The sequence below is a fragment of the Suricata suricatta genome, chromosome 5 (genome assembly GCF_006229205.1).
Source record: "Suricata suricatta isolate VVHF042 chromosome 5, meerkat_22Aug2017_6uvM2_HiC, whole genome shotgun sequence".
Classification (NCBI taxonomy): Eukaryota; Metazoa; Chordata; class Mammalia; order Carnivora; family Herpestidae; genus Suricata; species Suricata suricatta.
In genome coordinates this window covers 19,837,133-19,851,455 of record NC_043704.1, presented here as the reverse complement: position 1 = coordinate 19,851,455, position 14,323 = coordinate 19,837,133, and the positions used below count along the sequence as shown (strand labels likewise).

The 14,323-nt window shown below is 41.4% G+C and overlaps 1 protein-coding gene across 6 annotated transcripts in view; it reads right to left on the bottom strand.

The window, feature by feature from the left end:
- The window catches only part of APP (amyloid beta precursor protein), a 205,210-nt gene that overhangs the window by 59,358 nt on the left and 131,529 nt on the right, over window positions 1-14,323 (bottom strand). For all 6 annotated transcript variants that reach the window (XM_029939098.1, XM_029939099.1, XM_029939100.1 and 3 more), the window contains 2 exons: window positions 6,912-7,040; window positions 5,832-5,931 (listed from right to left, as the gene is read on the bottom strand). In XM_029939098.1, the coding sequence (XP_029794958.1) occupies window positions 5,832-5,931; window positions 6,912-7,040 (229 nt within the window). The remainder of the gene's footprint in view (window positions 1-5,831; window positions 5,932-6,911; window positions 7,041-14,323) is intronic.

Here is a 14,323-nt window from a genome sequence, read left to right as displayed (position 1 = left end):
TTGAGCCACCCAGGTGCCCCAGAAGGATGCTAATTTTGAAGCAAGGAAGAACCAACCATTCACAGGTCTTGAGATTGGTAAGAAATCATGGCTGCAGGGCAGGAAGATATTATGGATAAATATAGGTCAACCGGGAGAACCCGTAATGGGAACTGTCGTAGAAATCAATTTCAAGAAAATACAGTAATGTCTTCTTTATACACTGACTGGAGTGTGAAAAATGTGTGGGATGTTCTGATAGTCTGGAATATGTCACTGGGATTTAGTGGACAGGCTGTTGCTAGACCTAGGGATTTGGAATTTCCTGGACAGACAGATAGAATTCCTCAGGAAAGCAAAATGGTGAACAAGGCTGGGGCCGGATTCACCGGCATGATGAATTCTACGGCCCAGTCAATCACACTTTACTGTTCGTACAGATTTCATGCCAATTCATGCCCCTCCCTTCTTTCTGATTTATCTTTTTTATTAAATTAAAAAAATATTTATTCATTTTTTTGAGAGACAGAGCATGAGCAGGGGAGGGGCAGAGAGAGAGGGAGATGCAGAATCCAGAGCAGGCTCCAGGTTCTGAGCTGTCAGCACAGAGCCCAACGCAGGGCTCAAACCCATGAACTACAAGATCATGACCTGAGCCAAGTCAGATGCTTAACTGACTGAGCCACCCAGGCGCCCCACCCTTCCCCTCTTTCTACTGTAGCGAGTTTTTGTCCTCATTTTTGTTCATACCAGAGAATTCTACCCTAATGGGAGCATAAATTTACTGAAGCAGATACAGCTGTGTCACTAAAGATCCGAGCAGTTCCTGAGACTGGCAAAAACCCTGTTACCCTTATTTAATAAAACTATGGTAGTTTTCTCTAGATGTTTTGTTGTACTAAACATGTCCTAACTGCCCGCATTCATAAGCACCAACTTTTATACAGCAGGCATGCACTTATAGGTACTTCCAAATCTTGCTTGCCAGTGGATCCGAATTTTAGTATCCTTCTTATTTGCACAGATCTGGCTCTAAAGCTAAAGTGTGATTGTATAATGGTGCCTGGGTGGCTTGGTCGGTTAAGCATTCACCTCTTGGATTTGGCTCAGGTCATGATCTCACGGTTTATGGTTTCAAGCCTCGAGTCAGGTGCTGTGCTGACAGTATGGAGCTTGCTTGGAATTTTCTCTCTCTCTCTCTCTCTCTGCCCCTTCCTGCTCTCTCTCTCTCTCTCAAAGAATAAACATTTAAAGTTAGATTACATAAAAAATGCAAGTCACACTAATGACAAAGACTATCCAAAACTATTAGAAAGAGTATGAGACATAAACTGGAAGAAATCTGTGAGGAACCTATTTAGAAAGTAAGCTAACAAACAAACAAAACCCCAAATGCTGGGAGCCGCGTCGGCCTCGCTGGATGACAGTCACAGCGAGGAAATGGCAGACGTTTGCACAGCTCCTGCCATGAAGCGAAACTGGTATCTCCTTCTACTATTGGCTCATGTTGGGAATGGGGCTGCTGTTATTGATTAGGCCTCACAATGTTCCAAATCAGACTGATATTGCCCCCACAGATACCTCAGGGGAAGAAGCATATTTCCACCTCTACAAAGAAGAATTTAGACAAAGCACTGCAGATGTTTGTCAAAAGGCTCTTCTAATGAGTCTTACAAACCCAAGACATAGATAATAAAGGGGGTTATAAAACACGAGTTACTATTAACTCTGGCCTGGAGAATAAGAGCCTAACTTAGAGATAAGAATCAGACAAGAGCCGGACAGAAGTTACTGCACACACCTTTGCTAACTGGTGCCACAAATACCTTCCCTTATACTGATATCCACTATGAGAACGGGTAAGAGTAGTTAAAACTTAAACTCATATACAAAGGCCGGCACATCTAGGGCCCCTATGGTGCTTACTCCTTCAACATCAAATAACAAGGTTTACTTACTAACCAGCGCAAATACATTCTTCCTTTTGTGAGCCAGACAGAAGGACTTCTAGCCTAGTCTATGCCTGAATCTTAGCATTATTGATATCAACAAAGGTGTTTGCTATCTGTTTCTCACTGCGATCTTCTTAATTGTAGGATTTGCAACCAGTTTAAACAAATGTATATGTTATCTGCCTTTCACTGTTAGTCCTGTTATTCATAAAAATTAACTACCTCACTGAAATTAGAGTAGTTCTGCAAAAATGCCTCTGTAGAACCTGTTTCTGTACACTTTTTAAAGCATCTTATCACTGAGAATTATTGTAGCAATAATTGATTGATGTCACGTTAACACTTGATCTGTAAATAAAGACAGAAAAACCGACAGTGCAGAGATGCCTGCCTGGTGATCAGAAAGAAAGCCGAGGCTCTCTCACTCTCTTTTGCCAACACCGTCCATCCTTTCAGGGACTCCCGGACCTGCTGGAGCCCAGACTCTGGCCCCCAACAGCTTTTACTGCGGAAAATTTAAAACTTTTACAAAGTAAAGAGAATACCATGAAGAACTCCCACTCTGCTGAAACATAGCACGGTTGCCAACCTTATTTCATCTAAATTCCTCCTTTAAAAGTGAGTTATTTTTAAATGTTCCTTCAAACGAAGGACAATGATGAAGGTAACTAAGCTCAATCCAGAAAAGGCACTCTCCCCCGGGTGTTCTCTTCCACAGCTCTGATACTCGGAGCTCTAATGGTAGGTAAATAGGTCTACTTAATGGACGTTCATCAAGGAAAACTTCTCTTTCTACAGAAACAGCCATTTAAAATGGAAGCAAGAAAGATTTTTAAAAAAAATTATCTTTTGGGGCGCCTGGGTGGCTCAGTCGGTTAAGCCTCTGACTTCGGCTCAGGTCAGATCTCACGTTCGTGGGTTCGAGCCCCGCGTCAGGCTCTGTGCTGACGGCTAGCTCAGAGCCTGGAGCCTGCTTCCGGTTCTGTGTCTCCTTCTCTCTCTGCCCTTCCCCCTCTCATGCTCTGTCTCTCTCTGTATCAAAAATAAATAAAACATTAAAAAAATTAAAAAAAATTATCTTTTAGGATTTGATATCTAGTACATTTAGAATGACAATTTTTTTTTAAACAATATGCTCTTCATCCAACTTCATAGTTGAGGCTTTCTTTTCTGTAAGAAAAATACCCCATGATTCTAAAGATCTGAGTATCCTCCCTGTCAACTGTGATCTGAAGTTCACTGTATTGTCCTATTCTTGGGCATTTTGCAACCCTTGAGATAGCTGAATCACCATCTGTTCTGTGGAAGTGTGACTCATTAGTGGCCATTGTTTTCAGTAGCATTTTGCTGAATAAAAAGCTCTGATAATTTAGTGAGAAAGAGTCAACCATAATTACCGGGCGAGAGCGATATATCGGTCAGTAACTTTCTAGTCCTTTGCGGTGGCTTATTCCTCTACAGTTTGATATTACTAACATCATCCCACTTAAGACACATATGAACATAAGTTTATTAAGGCAGGTGTAAGGCAAAAATCCATCCATCCAGAAGATGGGAGCTCCACTTCATTAAGAGTGATGATTCTTCTACGACTTATTGGAAGACTTTTTACTTTTTCTCTTTCTTCCTTTCTTTTAATATTGATTTATTTTTTAAAATTTTAACATTTATTTATTATTGAGAAAAAGAGACAGACAGAGCATGAGCAGGGGAGGGGCAGAGAGAAGGGAAGACACAGAATCTGAAGACAGACTTCAGGCTCTGACCTATCAGCACAGAGCCCAATGTGGGACTCGAACCCACAAACTCTGAGATCATGACCTGAGCTAAAGTCGGACACTGAACCAACTGAGCCACCCAGGCACCCTAATGTTTATTTTTGAGGGAGAGAGAGAGAGAGTGAGCGAGCGGGAGTGCATGCAAGTTGGGGAGGGGAAGAAAGAGGTAGACACAGAATCCGAAGCAGGCTCCAGGTGCCGAGCTGTCACCACAGAGCCTGACACGGGGATCGAATCCACCAACTGTGAGATCATGACCTGAGTCGAAGTCAGATGCTTAACAAACTGAGCCGACCATGCGCCCCTGGAAGACTTTCTTCTACTTCCTTAACATACAGTATTTAAAGGTTCCCTCCAATTTTCTATCCCAAAATACATCTAACAAGAATATTCATTTCTTATAGAAATATAATAGAGTGAACGATTAATTGGAAAGCTTGTCTTCAATTCATGGTATACATTAAAAACTCTCTGGACTATCCTCTTTTTTTTTTAACTTTTAAAAAATGTTTTATTTATTTTTAAGAGAGAGTGAGACAGCGTGAGCAGGGGAGGGTCAGAGAAAGAGGGAGACACAGAATCTGAAGGCAGCCTCCAGGCTCTGAGCTAGCTGTCAGCACAGAGCCCAATGTGGGGCTCGATCCCACCAACTGTGAGATCATGACCTGAGCTGAAGTCGGATGCTTAACTGACTGAGCCACCAGGCGCCCCAGGACTCTCTTAAGAATTTGCTCAACACTGACTTCACTAAAAGTTTAGATGACATTACCATGAAGTCTCTCTCTTTTTTTTTTTTTAATATTTTTTATTTATTTTTGAGAGACAGAGAGAGAAGTGTGAGCAGGGGAGGATCTGAGAGAGAAAGGGAGACACAGAACCCAAAGCAGGCTCCAGGCTCTGAGCTAGCTGTCAGCAGAGCCTGACGCGGGGCTCGAACCCACGAACTGTGAGGTCATGACCTGAGCTGAAGCCGGACGCTTAACCGACCGAGCCACCCAGGTGCCCCCATGAAGTCTCTTTTTAAAGCATGCAGCCTGAAGTATACTTGATTCGAGCAGACCACCATCACCTGATGCATGCTGAATACTTGAGAGCAATACAAACAGTATTTACAAGGCAGGACTAAGCTAGAAAAGAAAGAGTGCAATAGAATTGGCACGAAATGTAACCAAGCAAGCCAAGGGGTGTTTGAGGCCCTTTACAGGAGGAGTTCCTGTAATGGGTGTACCCACGGACAACATCCTGGGTATTCTGAGTTCAGATAACCTACATCTATTTCCAACCCGATGAACAAAGGGCAGGTTAGTTACGGACAGGGAGATATTGCTTATTTCCTGACCGTTTATGGACCAAATCTACAGGACAGAAACATTTCCTTTAGGTTGAAAGATTCACTAGCATAACTGTTATCTATGGGCTTTTGTGCTGGAAATCCAAACAAATACAGGCATGGGGGGGGTGTGTGGTGAAGAATTATATTATGTGATGCAATGGGAGAACGCACTGATGTGAAATATTAAACATGACATTAGGAAAACTAGGGACATAAAAGACAGTGGGCACACAATGCCAATTTCCTGATTTTGATAACGTATCATAGTTCTGTATGCTGTTACTGTTGGGGAAGGGGGGTGATGTGTATACTGGACTTCTCTGTACTCGTTTTCCATGAGTGTATGATCATTTCAAAATAAAAGCTTAAAGACGAGAGGCACATATTTATTGAAGTTTAAACAACAACTGTGTTCAGTGAACACGCATGGCCATTGGCAGGACAGTATCAGAGAAACAACTGTTACTAAATGTAATACCTTCAAAGTCAGAAGACACTGTTTTGTGCTTTTGCTGTGCTATCAAGGACATGTGTGACACAGGCAAGTAAGTTTCTTAAAACCCAAGTGTGAGCTCCTTCATCTGTAAAATGGGAATATCATGCCACCTGTAAGGTTCTGCTGAGTCCCACCCCCCGAGAGTCTTCACTGTGAAAGGGAAATCTGCTCTTTGTCCTTCCACAGATCAGAACACTGGGGATTCCCGCTGCAGATGACCTCAATGACCGGATTTTCTCCTGCAGGAGAAAAGTATGTTTAAATGCTCAGCATCAACAGAATAGCTGACTTACCAACTTCATCCTGGATCTCCTCGGCCACGGCGGGCACGTTGTAGAGCAGGGACAGAGACTGGTTCATGCGCTCATAAATCACTCGCAGATGTGTCATAACCTGCGGTCAAGGGGGACAGCGCCCGGTAAACCATCTCTGGAGCAGGGACAAGTTGTTTTCCTTACCAAGCACTACTGAGAGGTACACGTTTCCAAAACAAACTTGACAACATGCTGCTGGAACTTGTGACCTGAAAGAATATTCTTATTTTTCTTGTTCTCCGGTTTTTTTTAAATTTTTATTCTCTAACTTCAGAGCTGCTTTAAAGTTCCTATGGTATTGTATGCTCCCAGCCATAAATTACAAGGCCAAGTGAAAAGAACAGTTCTGCCCAACTCTGATTCCTAATATTTAGACTCCCTAAATAACCTAATGCTCTAAATGTATTTCTGTGCAAATTGCCCAAAAGATAGGAATATATTTCAATTTAGTTGGCTCTTTCTCTTTCTTCCTGTGTCCCTTCCTTCCTTCTTCCCTACTTCTCTTCCTACCTTCCTCCCTCCCTTCCTTTCTTCCTTCTTCCCTCTCTTTCTACCTATCTACCTACCTAGCTATTTAAAATTCTTCCATTTCAGGAAATGTAAAATTTCATATTGTCAGAGGTAGGTCTCATCTGTCACCCGTTTGGAATGTAAATATAACACATCATTACAAGGGCTTCATTTAGGCTCAGGTTAGATCCACGCACGGTGGTAGCAGCGAAGCTTGGTTGCCTGTCACAATTTAATGGAACCAATTTTAGAGGTTATGGTGAATACAGCTTTTGTTTTCTTCATTTTAGTCAGCAGAGTTTTAAATGGCTCCTTAAGAACTGGCAGCATAGACCCTTGGGATTTTTATATTTATTATTTTCATAAATCAGGAAATGTCAAACCACATGTTGGTGTAAGACAAGCCTTCAGAACTTAGCAGGTACTAAAGGACTCTTGCTGTAGAGGTCAAGCGCCCACGGGTACTCAGGGAATGCCTAAGGATGTAACTGAAAGAGCAAGGCCACTGCACTGTCAAGGTTGCACAAGGCGACCACACTCAGTGCTTACCTGGGACCGGATCTGAGCAGCTTTCTTGGGATCCACCATGCGCACGTGTTCAAAATGCTTTAGGGTGTGCTGCCTGTCCTTCTGTTCAGCGCGGACATACTTCTTCAGCATGTTGAACACATGACGAGGCTGTTGCAGAAAAAAAATGAAAGGACAAAAAACACCTTTCAGGTTTGTGCAAAACATTGCTTCTTCCTAGGGCTGTGGGTCAGAGGTCCCACTAACTCATCCCGTAATGTAAAAGGATCCTGAGTCGTTATTTTGCAATTTCCCCACTACTTTCTTTATGGGTAATTACTTAGTCGATTGGCCATTTTTCATTGTGACAAGAGCATTTAGCATTTGACATATATGATGACTGTCTTTAATCAACGTTTTCTTTCTCAATGGCAGCATTCTGCTACAGAAAGAGATGATTTTTCTTTTTAAGAGAGAGTGTGCAAGTGGGGGAGAGAGGCAGAGGGAGAGAGAAAGAGAATAGTAAGTGCACGCTCAGTGGAGAGGCTGATACAGGGCTTGATTCCACAACCCTGGGATATCAAACCTGAGCTGAAATCAAGAGTCAGCCGCTCAACCAACTGAGCCCCCCGGGTGCCCCAAAGAGATGATTCTGGAGCTGTCGTATTTACGTTAGGTCCTTCCCTTTCCCACCCAAATATACAGGGGCATATACAAGACTGCATTTCTACGTGCATAGTCTTAGTGGTTCTCTCCATGGTAATGCCGCACAAATAACCCCATCACCAGTAGCATATAAAATATAATAATCAAGATGAGAAAAATAATAGACAACTTAACCACTACTAATTTGGAGGCCAAGGAATAACTCAAAAGCTTTCAGGCACATTACAGTTTCCCAGGAGAAAGGCCAATGCGAAACTGTAGTTATTTTACTTTGAAATATAATTAAATTCTTTCTATGCCGTCTAGCTTTTTTGGGTGCTTCTATTTTTTTTTCCTAATAGGTTATACTTCACTTTTACTCTAGTGTTACTTGAAAGCATTCATCCTCATAAAGAAGGACAAAGGCTCCTCTGTCTTCACTGATTCCATTGCTGTATATGTTTCACTATGTGGTTTTGTGAGATGATTTTCAAAGATAAACATTTCCTCTTCATTAAAACAAACAGCCAAACAAACAAGCAAAGACGCTCTATGAAAAAGTTCATATCAGGAATTTTGGCCATGTGGGCAAACTCAGTTATTACTAACTAGGTCATGGGCACTTTGTAAACCAGGCAGGAGTACAGGATATGTCTCCCGAGGTGGTATGTTGGGGGTAGGGTGGAGGTTGTAGTGTTTTATGGATGTTCCTGCCTTTCTCCTTTGGTTACGTTGGGGGTCACCTCCCCAACACGCCAGGTAGAAGTGGTCGCCTTTGTTTATGCCCCTTGAAATGTTATACACCTCTCCATTACTGCTCTTAACACAGTCTGTTAAATTATTTGTGTCATTTATTTTCTTTTTAAAGATTACTTATTTATTTTGAGAGAGAAAGAGAGAGAGAGCACAGGGGAGGGGCAGAGAGACGAAAAGAGAGAGAGAAATCCAAGAAGGCTCCACACTCTTCTCTCAGCAGAGCCCGATGGGAGATTGTGACCTGAGCCAAGATCAAGAGCCGGACACTTAACCAACTAGGCCACCCAGGTGTCCCAAATTATTTATGTTTCTGACGGCTTTCTTGAACTGTGACATCTTTAAGGCTAGATTTGGTCTTTATCAGGAATCACACAGAAGCCACTGCCTGACTCAGAAAGCATACTCTGTGCTTGCTTTCTGCTGTCTGCAGGTCACCTTCCTATACTTAAGAAAGGAAACAAATGCAGTAAAAAGAAAATAAACCCATGCTCTTCTGTCTTATTTCTTTCACCCTACAAGAAACACATTTCTCCATAATTCCCAAGAAGGCAGACATCACAGCTGGGAAGCTAGCTTTTGGCCACGCATCATTTTAATTCTCATTTGTATTCTGAAGTCTAGTTGAATCTGTGCATCAGAGAATGATCTTTTAAACCCTAAGAGAAGAAAAGTAATAAAACAGATAACAATTGACCAGCTACATTGATTATACATATATATTTAAAAGACAATTCGTTTATTGAACGTGATGGATCCTTTATACGCAGGATTGTGCAGTCAGGACATTACATACCCTTGGTCCCCTGGCTTGTTATTTAACCCCAAAGGGTCTAAACCCCTCCCTCTATTTCTATCACGATGATTCCTCCGAGGTTGGAGACAGAAAGGGTTACAACTAACTGCATCTATGCACGATGTGCGCAGCTGACTGACCCCGTGTGCGTTCTTAGCTTGACTTCATTTTTTTTCCTTGAAAAGGCTTCATTGTTTTCAGGAAAATGGATTTTTTTTAAAGAGTTCATGTCAGAAAAAATACTTCAATTAGACATAAGGACTGCTATCATCATAACTTTCTTTTCTTCTTATTTATTTTGCAGCCAGTCACCTATGGAAGTTGCTATAAGGCTTTTTGGCCTGAAGTGCTGGTCAGCACGGAGCATGCGCACCAGAATAGACAGGCTCCACGGGGCCTTGTCGTTACTGCACTAAAGTTCAATCTCAAATTAGACAATGGAGAGGTAACTCCTGACAACTAACATTTGGGTTTCCCCTTTTTCTTCCACTATCACCCAAAACAGCACACATTCCCACTTGCAAATTATTACTGTTAACATCAATTTGAAAATCAACTTGAGAGTCCCCCGTATGATCCAGGCCTCAATTTTTTCTTCCGTGCAATTCAGAGAATAGTATCTTTCATACAGAGCACACTGAGTATTAGCCAGGTTCTGTGTGAGCTGCCCAGGGTAATGTTCCGTTTACAGCAGGTGCAAAATACGCATTGATTTCTTCCACGCAGTCCTCACCTCCAACGCCCACCCCCTTTTCTTTCCTGTAAGCAGTAACAGCTCAACACTTATTGACTCCTTGTACAAACGAGCAAGACCATGTGCTTTATGTATAGTAACTCTTCAAATCTTCCTATCAGTCCTATGGCTGGAGTTTTATCACAGATAAAACACAGCACAAAGAAGGTGGAGGGGAATATGGTTAGTCATTCAGTCAGTTACCAAGCTAGTCCGTGGTACAGGGAGAACAAATAGTCGGGCTCTGGCTTTTAACCCGTTCTCCTTATCTGCTGTGTGATCCTTCCTTCCAAGCAAACTGTGCCATGGACAAAGCTAAAAATGTTTCCAAAAAGCAACTTACATCGTTGAACACAGAGAGAAATCACTGAGTGGTTAGAAGTGCATCTGTTCTAGGAGTCCTCGCCTAAATTTCTAGTGTTTATAAGCTCAGATGATATTCTTCGGGGACACGGAACACCCGCGTCTGTTCACTGTGCAGAACAGCATCCAGGTTTGGCTTATTCAGTCTCTCTACTGGCGTCCCTGCTTTCGGAAACTCCAGTTTTAGCTACTGTGTCAGATGTAGGGAGGTGAAATAGCAAGACAGGAATGTCCTTTGTCAATCTGTTTAGGATTACTAGAAAACGATTAAATGTATTAGTTACAAGTTAGGCTTTCATGACATGCAGATTCTAGTTCTTGATCCATCCTTAACACCTATTAAGATGGATAATCAAATGGTGAATGTGTTCACATGTTTAAAATTGCTTATCTTATTTAATGCCGACATGTCTTCATTTCAGAAATATATCCCTAACTTCCCCCCACAAATCCCTAGAGCTTGACAATGAACCAGTAGCACGGATCTCACAATTCCCCAAGGCCTCAGCAAGGCTTTCGCTCTCTCTACCAGAAAACAAAGCTCCAGAAAGAATAATGAGCCCTAAGAGCCCATTGTAAGCTATGACATCATCATTGTTTCTATGAGCTCAGATGCACATTGTGTGTGTGTCCAATATAAACATAAGCCTTTTTCTTCCTAATGCCTATGCCTCGGGACATGAGATAATTCAGGAAGACATTACCATGCCCCTCAATAAATGAATTACACGGTTCTGGTTGGTTGATTTATTCATGCAAACACATTTCTAAGAATCAGGCTTAGAAATGAAAAAACAATCAGATTAGCTTTTATGTTGGAGGAGGCAGATAAATCACACCAAATAAAATGTTGGTTATGTCTGCACCTCAGAAACAAACACGGTTTTTAGGTAACAAAAAAAACATACCATTTCTCTATACTTTTATGTTTTTCATTTGCTTTAAGTTAAAAAAAAAAAACCCAAAAAAGGTGCCACCTTTGGTATATGATTCATTGCATATTTTAATCAAAGAAGAAATTGCTTTCACCACTTTTAGCCAGGATACAGAATTACCAGGCTTAAAACTAGTTATTTCCAGAGATGTACCATCCATGCATCGTAGAATAAAAGGGACTAGCTCGAGGGTTTATTTCCTTATGCTGGGACAAAGATCAGTTTCTTAAAAAGACATCCTGGTAGCTCTATAGAAATGTATTTTCTTAAAGTAAAAGATACTATTACATTTACGACAAGATTGTTCATATGATTAGAAATACAAGCATAAGAATTCAGCGGCTCAGACACATTCATAGGAAGCAGAGTGTAAGGAACCTGTGTCTAAACTCTGTGCATAGTCTTTCAATCATTCTCAAGCCTTTAAATCTTCTGTAACTGGTAATCACGTTTTTTTCCTGCCAAATTCCCGTTATTTCACAATTTACATATTGTACATATTAATGCTACAATGTGATTATAATGGCATAGGATGGCCGATCTTATTATTAAAATTTATAGCAAAGAACAGAGGAAATAAAAGGAAAAGATCTGCCCCTGAGGGACTAATTACATCCAATCCGTTTTTATTGTCACTATTGTTTCTGAGTGTTTGGTCTGTAAGAACAAAGTGTCTATTTGCAGCTGATGTGACACTTCTCAATCTGCACTAAATTCACTTCACGATCACAATACATTTTTAAAAAATTATCTCAAAAGAAATTTCGTAAAGGAGCAAGAGACTGCGTGTTACTGAAGTGGATTCGATTTAACCTAAATGAGAAGATTTACCTTTTGGAACATTAGCCATTTTTCTTTCTTGGAACAAGAAGGTAACATATCTCTGGCTGCCAGTACAGATCCTGGCACAATTTGATTGCTAAATATGTTTGTTCGTTAAATTAATGAATAACCTAGAACTAACTGTAATTTCACCCGTGGTTCCAGTAGCAAAATCCATCCTTCACGTTATCTGAGTTCATAATAAGCATCTCTCCACCACGATGCATTCCCAATTTTCAGGAAACATACTGATTTTACAGCCCCTCTTGAGCTACTGTCCAGGGTGCTGGAGTCCTTTAGGAAGTTGTCTTACCGAGGACCACTTCCCAGAAAATACTCTCCACGGCATGCTCAAACTACTATCAATAAGAACTCATCTCATTAATTTCTGAAGAGGACATAGCTGGCCTTAGGATTTGGGTTTTGATGTCAGGTTGATGTAGATAATTTTGAAGGAAATTTCATGGCCCTTCTCTATAAAAGATAACTATTAAAAAAAAATTTCCCCTGTTCTCAAATGTGTTGTTGTCTTTTCACTGGGTTTTTATGCAACTTCATGCATTTGGTGTTGACTGATTCAATGCCAATCATGTCTGGATGGGTCGCTTTTTATTCCACAGTTCACGTGGGAGGCACAGTACAATGTGACCAACTGGTCCTATTGTTTCACTCTGCGCTTTATGCTTGATCTGGAGATCTGACATCTTATCATAATACACTTGTGTCTTAAGCCGTTTCCCGAGAAGAGGGAGTGATATGTCGAGAGCCTCTACAGGCACTGGGTGGGATCTCACCGAGGAGGGGGAAATGAATGGGTCGCTTTGTAAGGGGCACCCTCCATTTTCCAGGTCACTGGGGACTCATTCAGAAAGTTGCTTCCTGGAGCATTAAATTGCATCCCTAACCATGTAACCAGGAAAGTTAACTGCCTATCAAGAAAACACATCTCCCCTGTTTTCACAAACAGGCTAAGGCCATTGTTTTCATAGTTCTACATCTTGGATTTCAAGAAGTCTTAAGCATATAAATGTAAAAAGTATATAATTTCTGGGCAGATTAAAAAAAACACTCTTTCGAGTTAAACCTTTCTTTGCTTGAGGTGGTCTCAGTTAAGTTTGTTTCGATACTTTTGGCCCTCAGAATTTCAGCATTTCACATGTACCTTCACTGCTGCCAGAAAAATCTGGGGGGTGGGGGTGGGAGAAAGGCATTCAGGGCACTGTCCATGGGAACCTCTGAATCACAGCTGTGTTTGTCTTTATTTTATTTAAAAAATTTATTTTAGTGTTTATTTATTTTTGAGACAGAGAGAACATGAGCGGGGGAGGGGTAAAGAAAAAGAAGGAGACACAGAATCTGAAACAGGCCCCAGGCTCTGAGCTACCGGCACAGAACCTGACTCGAGGCTCAAACTCACAAATCGAGAGATCACGACCTGAGCTGAAGTCAGACGCTTAACCGACTGAGCCACCACTCAGGCACTCTTGTTTGTCTTTAAAGCTAGTGAGTTGAACTAAATTTTTAAAGTTCACTGCAAAATTCATCCATATTCCTTTCTTCAGAAGAGCACATACATGATTTCTATAGTTTAAAATGAGCTGAAGAAGGCAAATGGCAATTCTATGCCAAGTTGAACACTGACGTCGTGAGGAATCAGCCCAGGAAATAGATTCTTGTGCCTGTCCCCGTTCAGTATTTCTCAAGGTTGGAGAAGAGAGGACGCGTCAGATCTGCTTCCCTCCTGCCACAGCAAGGTAAGTGCGATGGTTCTCGGCCTTGTGCTGGAACAGAGCATGGCGGCCGCCAGAAGAGAAGAGAGTCATCTTCCAGACCTTCCCTCTTCCACACGGAAGCAAAATACTTCCTGAGAGGGACTTGGTGACAAAGCCTCCATGTATGCCGCCTTAAGTTAGTCTAGCCTTTCTCTTCGTAGGGAGGAAGGTATCTCACTAACTTCACAATCTCATCTCAACCTCTGACTAATCCTTCTGTTTTTCTAATATGGCTAACAAAGCTAGAACTAGGCTAATGATAAGAGTAGAATAATTAATGTCAATTTGCAAATGAAGGAGGAGGAATCCTTTTAATTAAGTCTTTTGTTACAAGTTATAGGTTATATCCATGGCACACCTGGGAATTAAAGACTGGTGTTGATATCTACTATAAAACTTAGAAAATAAGAGCGGTTTTAATCTAGCTGTCAGAAATAATTTATTTTGGGTACGGTGACATCATAAGGAGTCTATTATTTGGTCTCTTTCCCTAGTCCTTGACACAGAGGACCTAAAACTCTAGTAATTTCCTGAGTAACAAGGGTGGCAGGAGCATCTTTTTCCAGAATATTCAGTTTGCCACCTGGGTGGCTCAGTCAGTTAAGTGTCCAACTTCAGCTCAGGTCATGATCTCA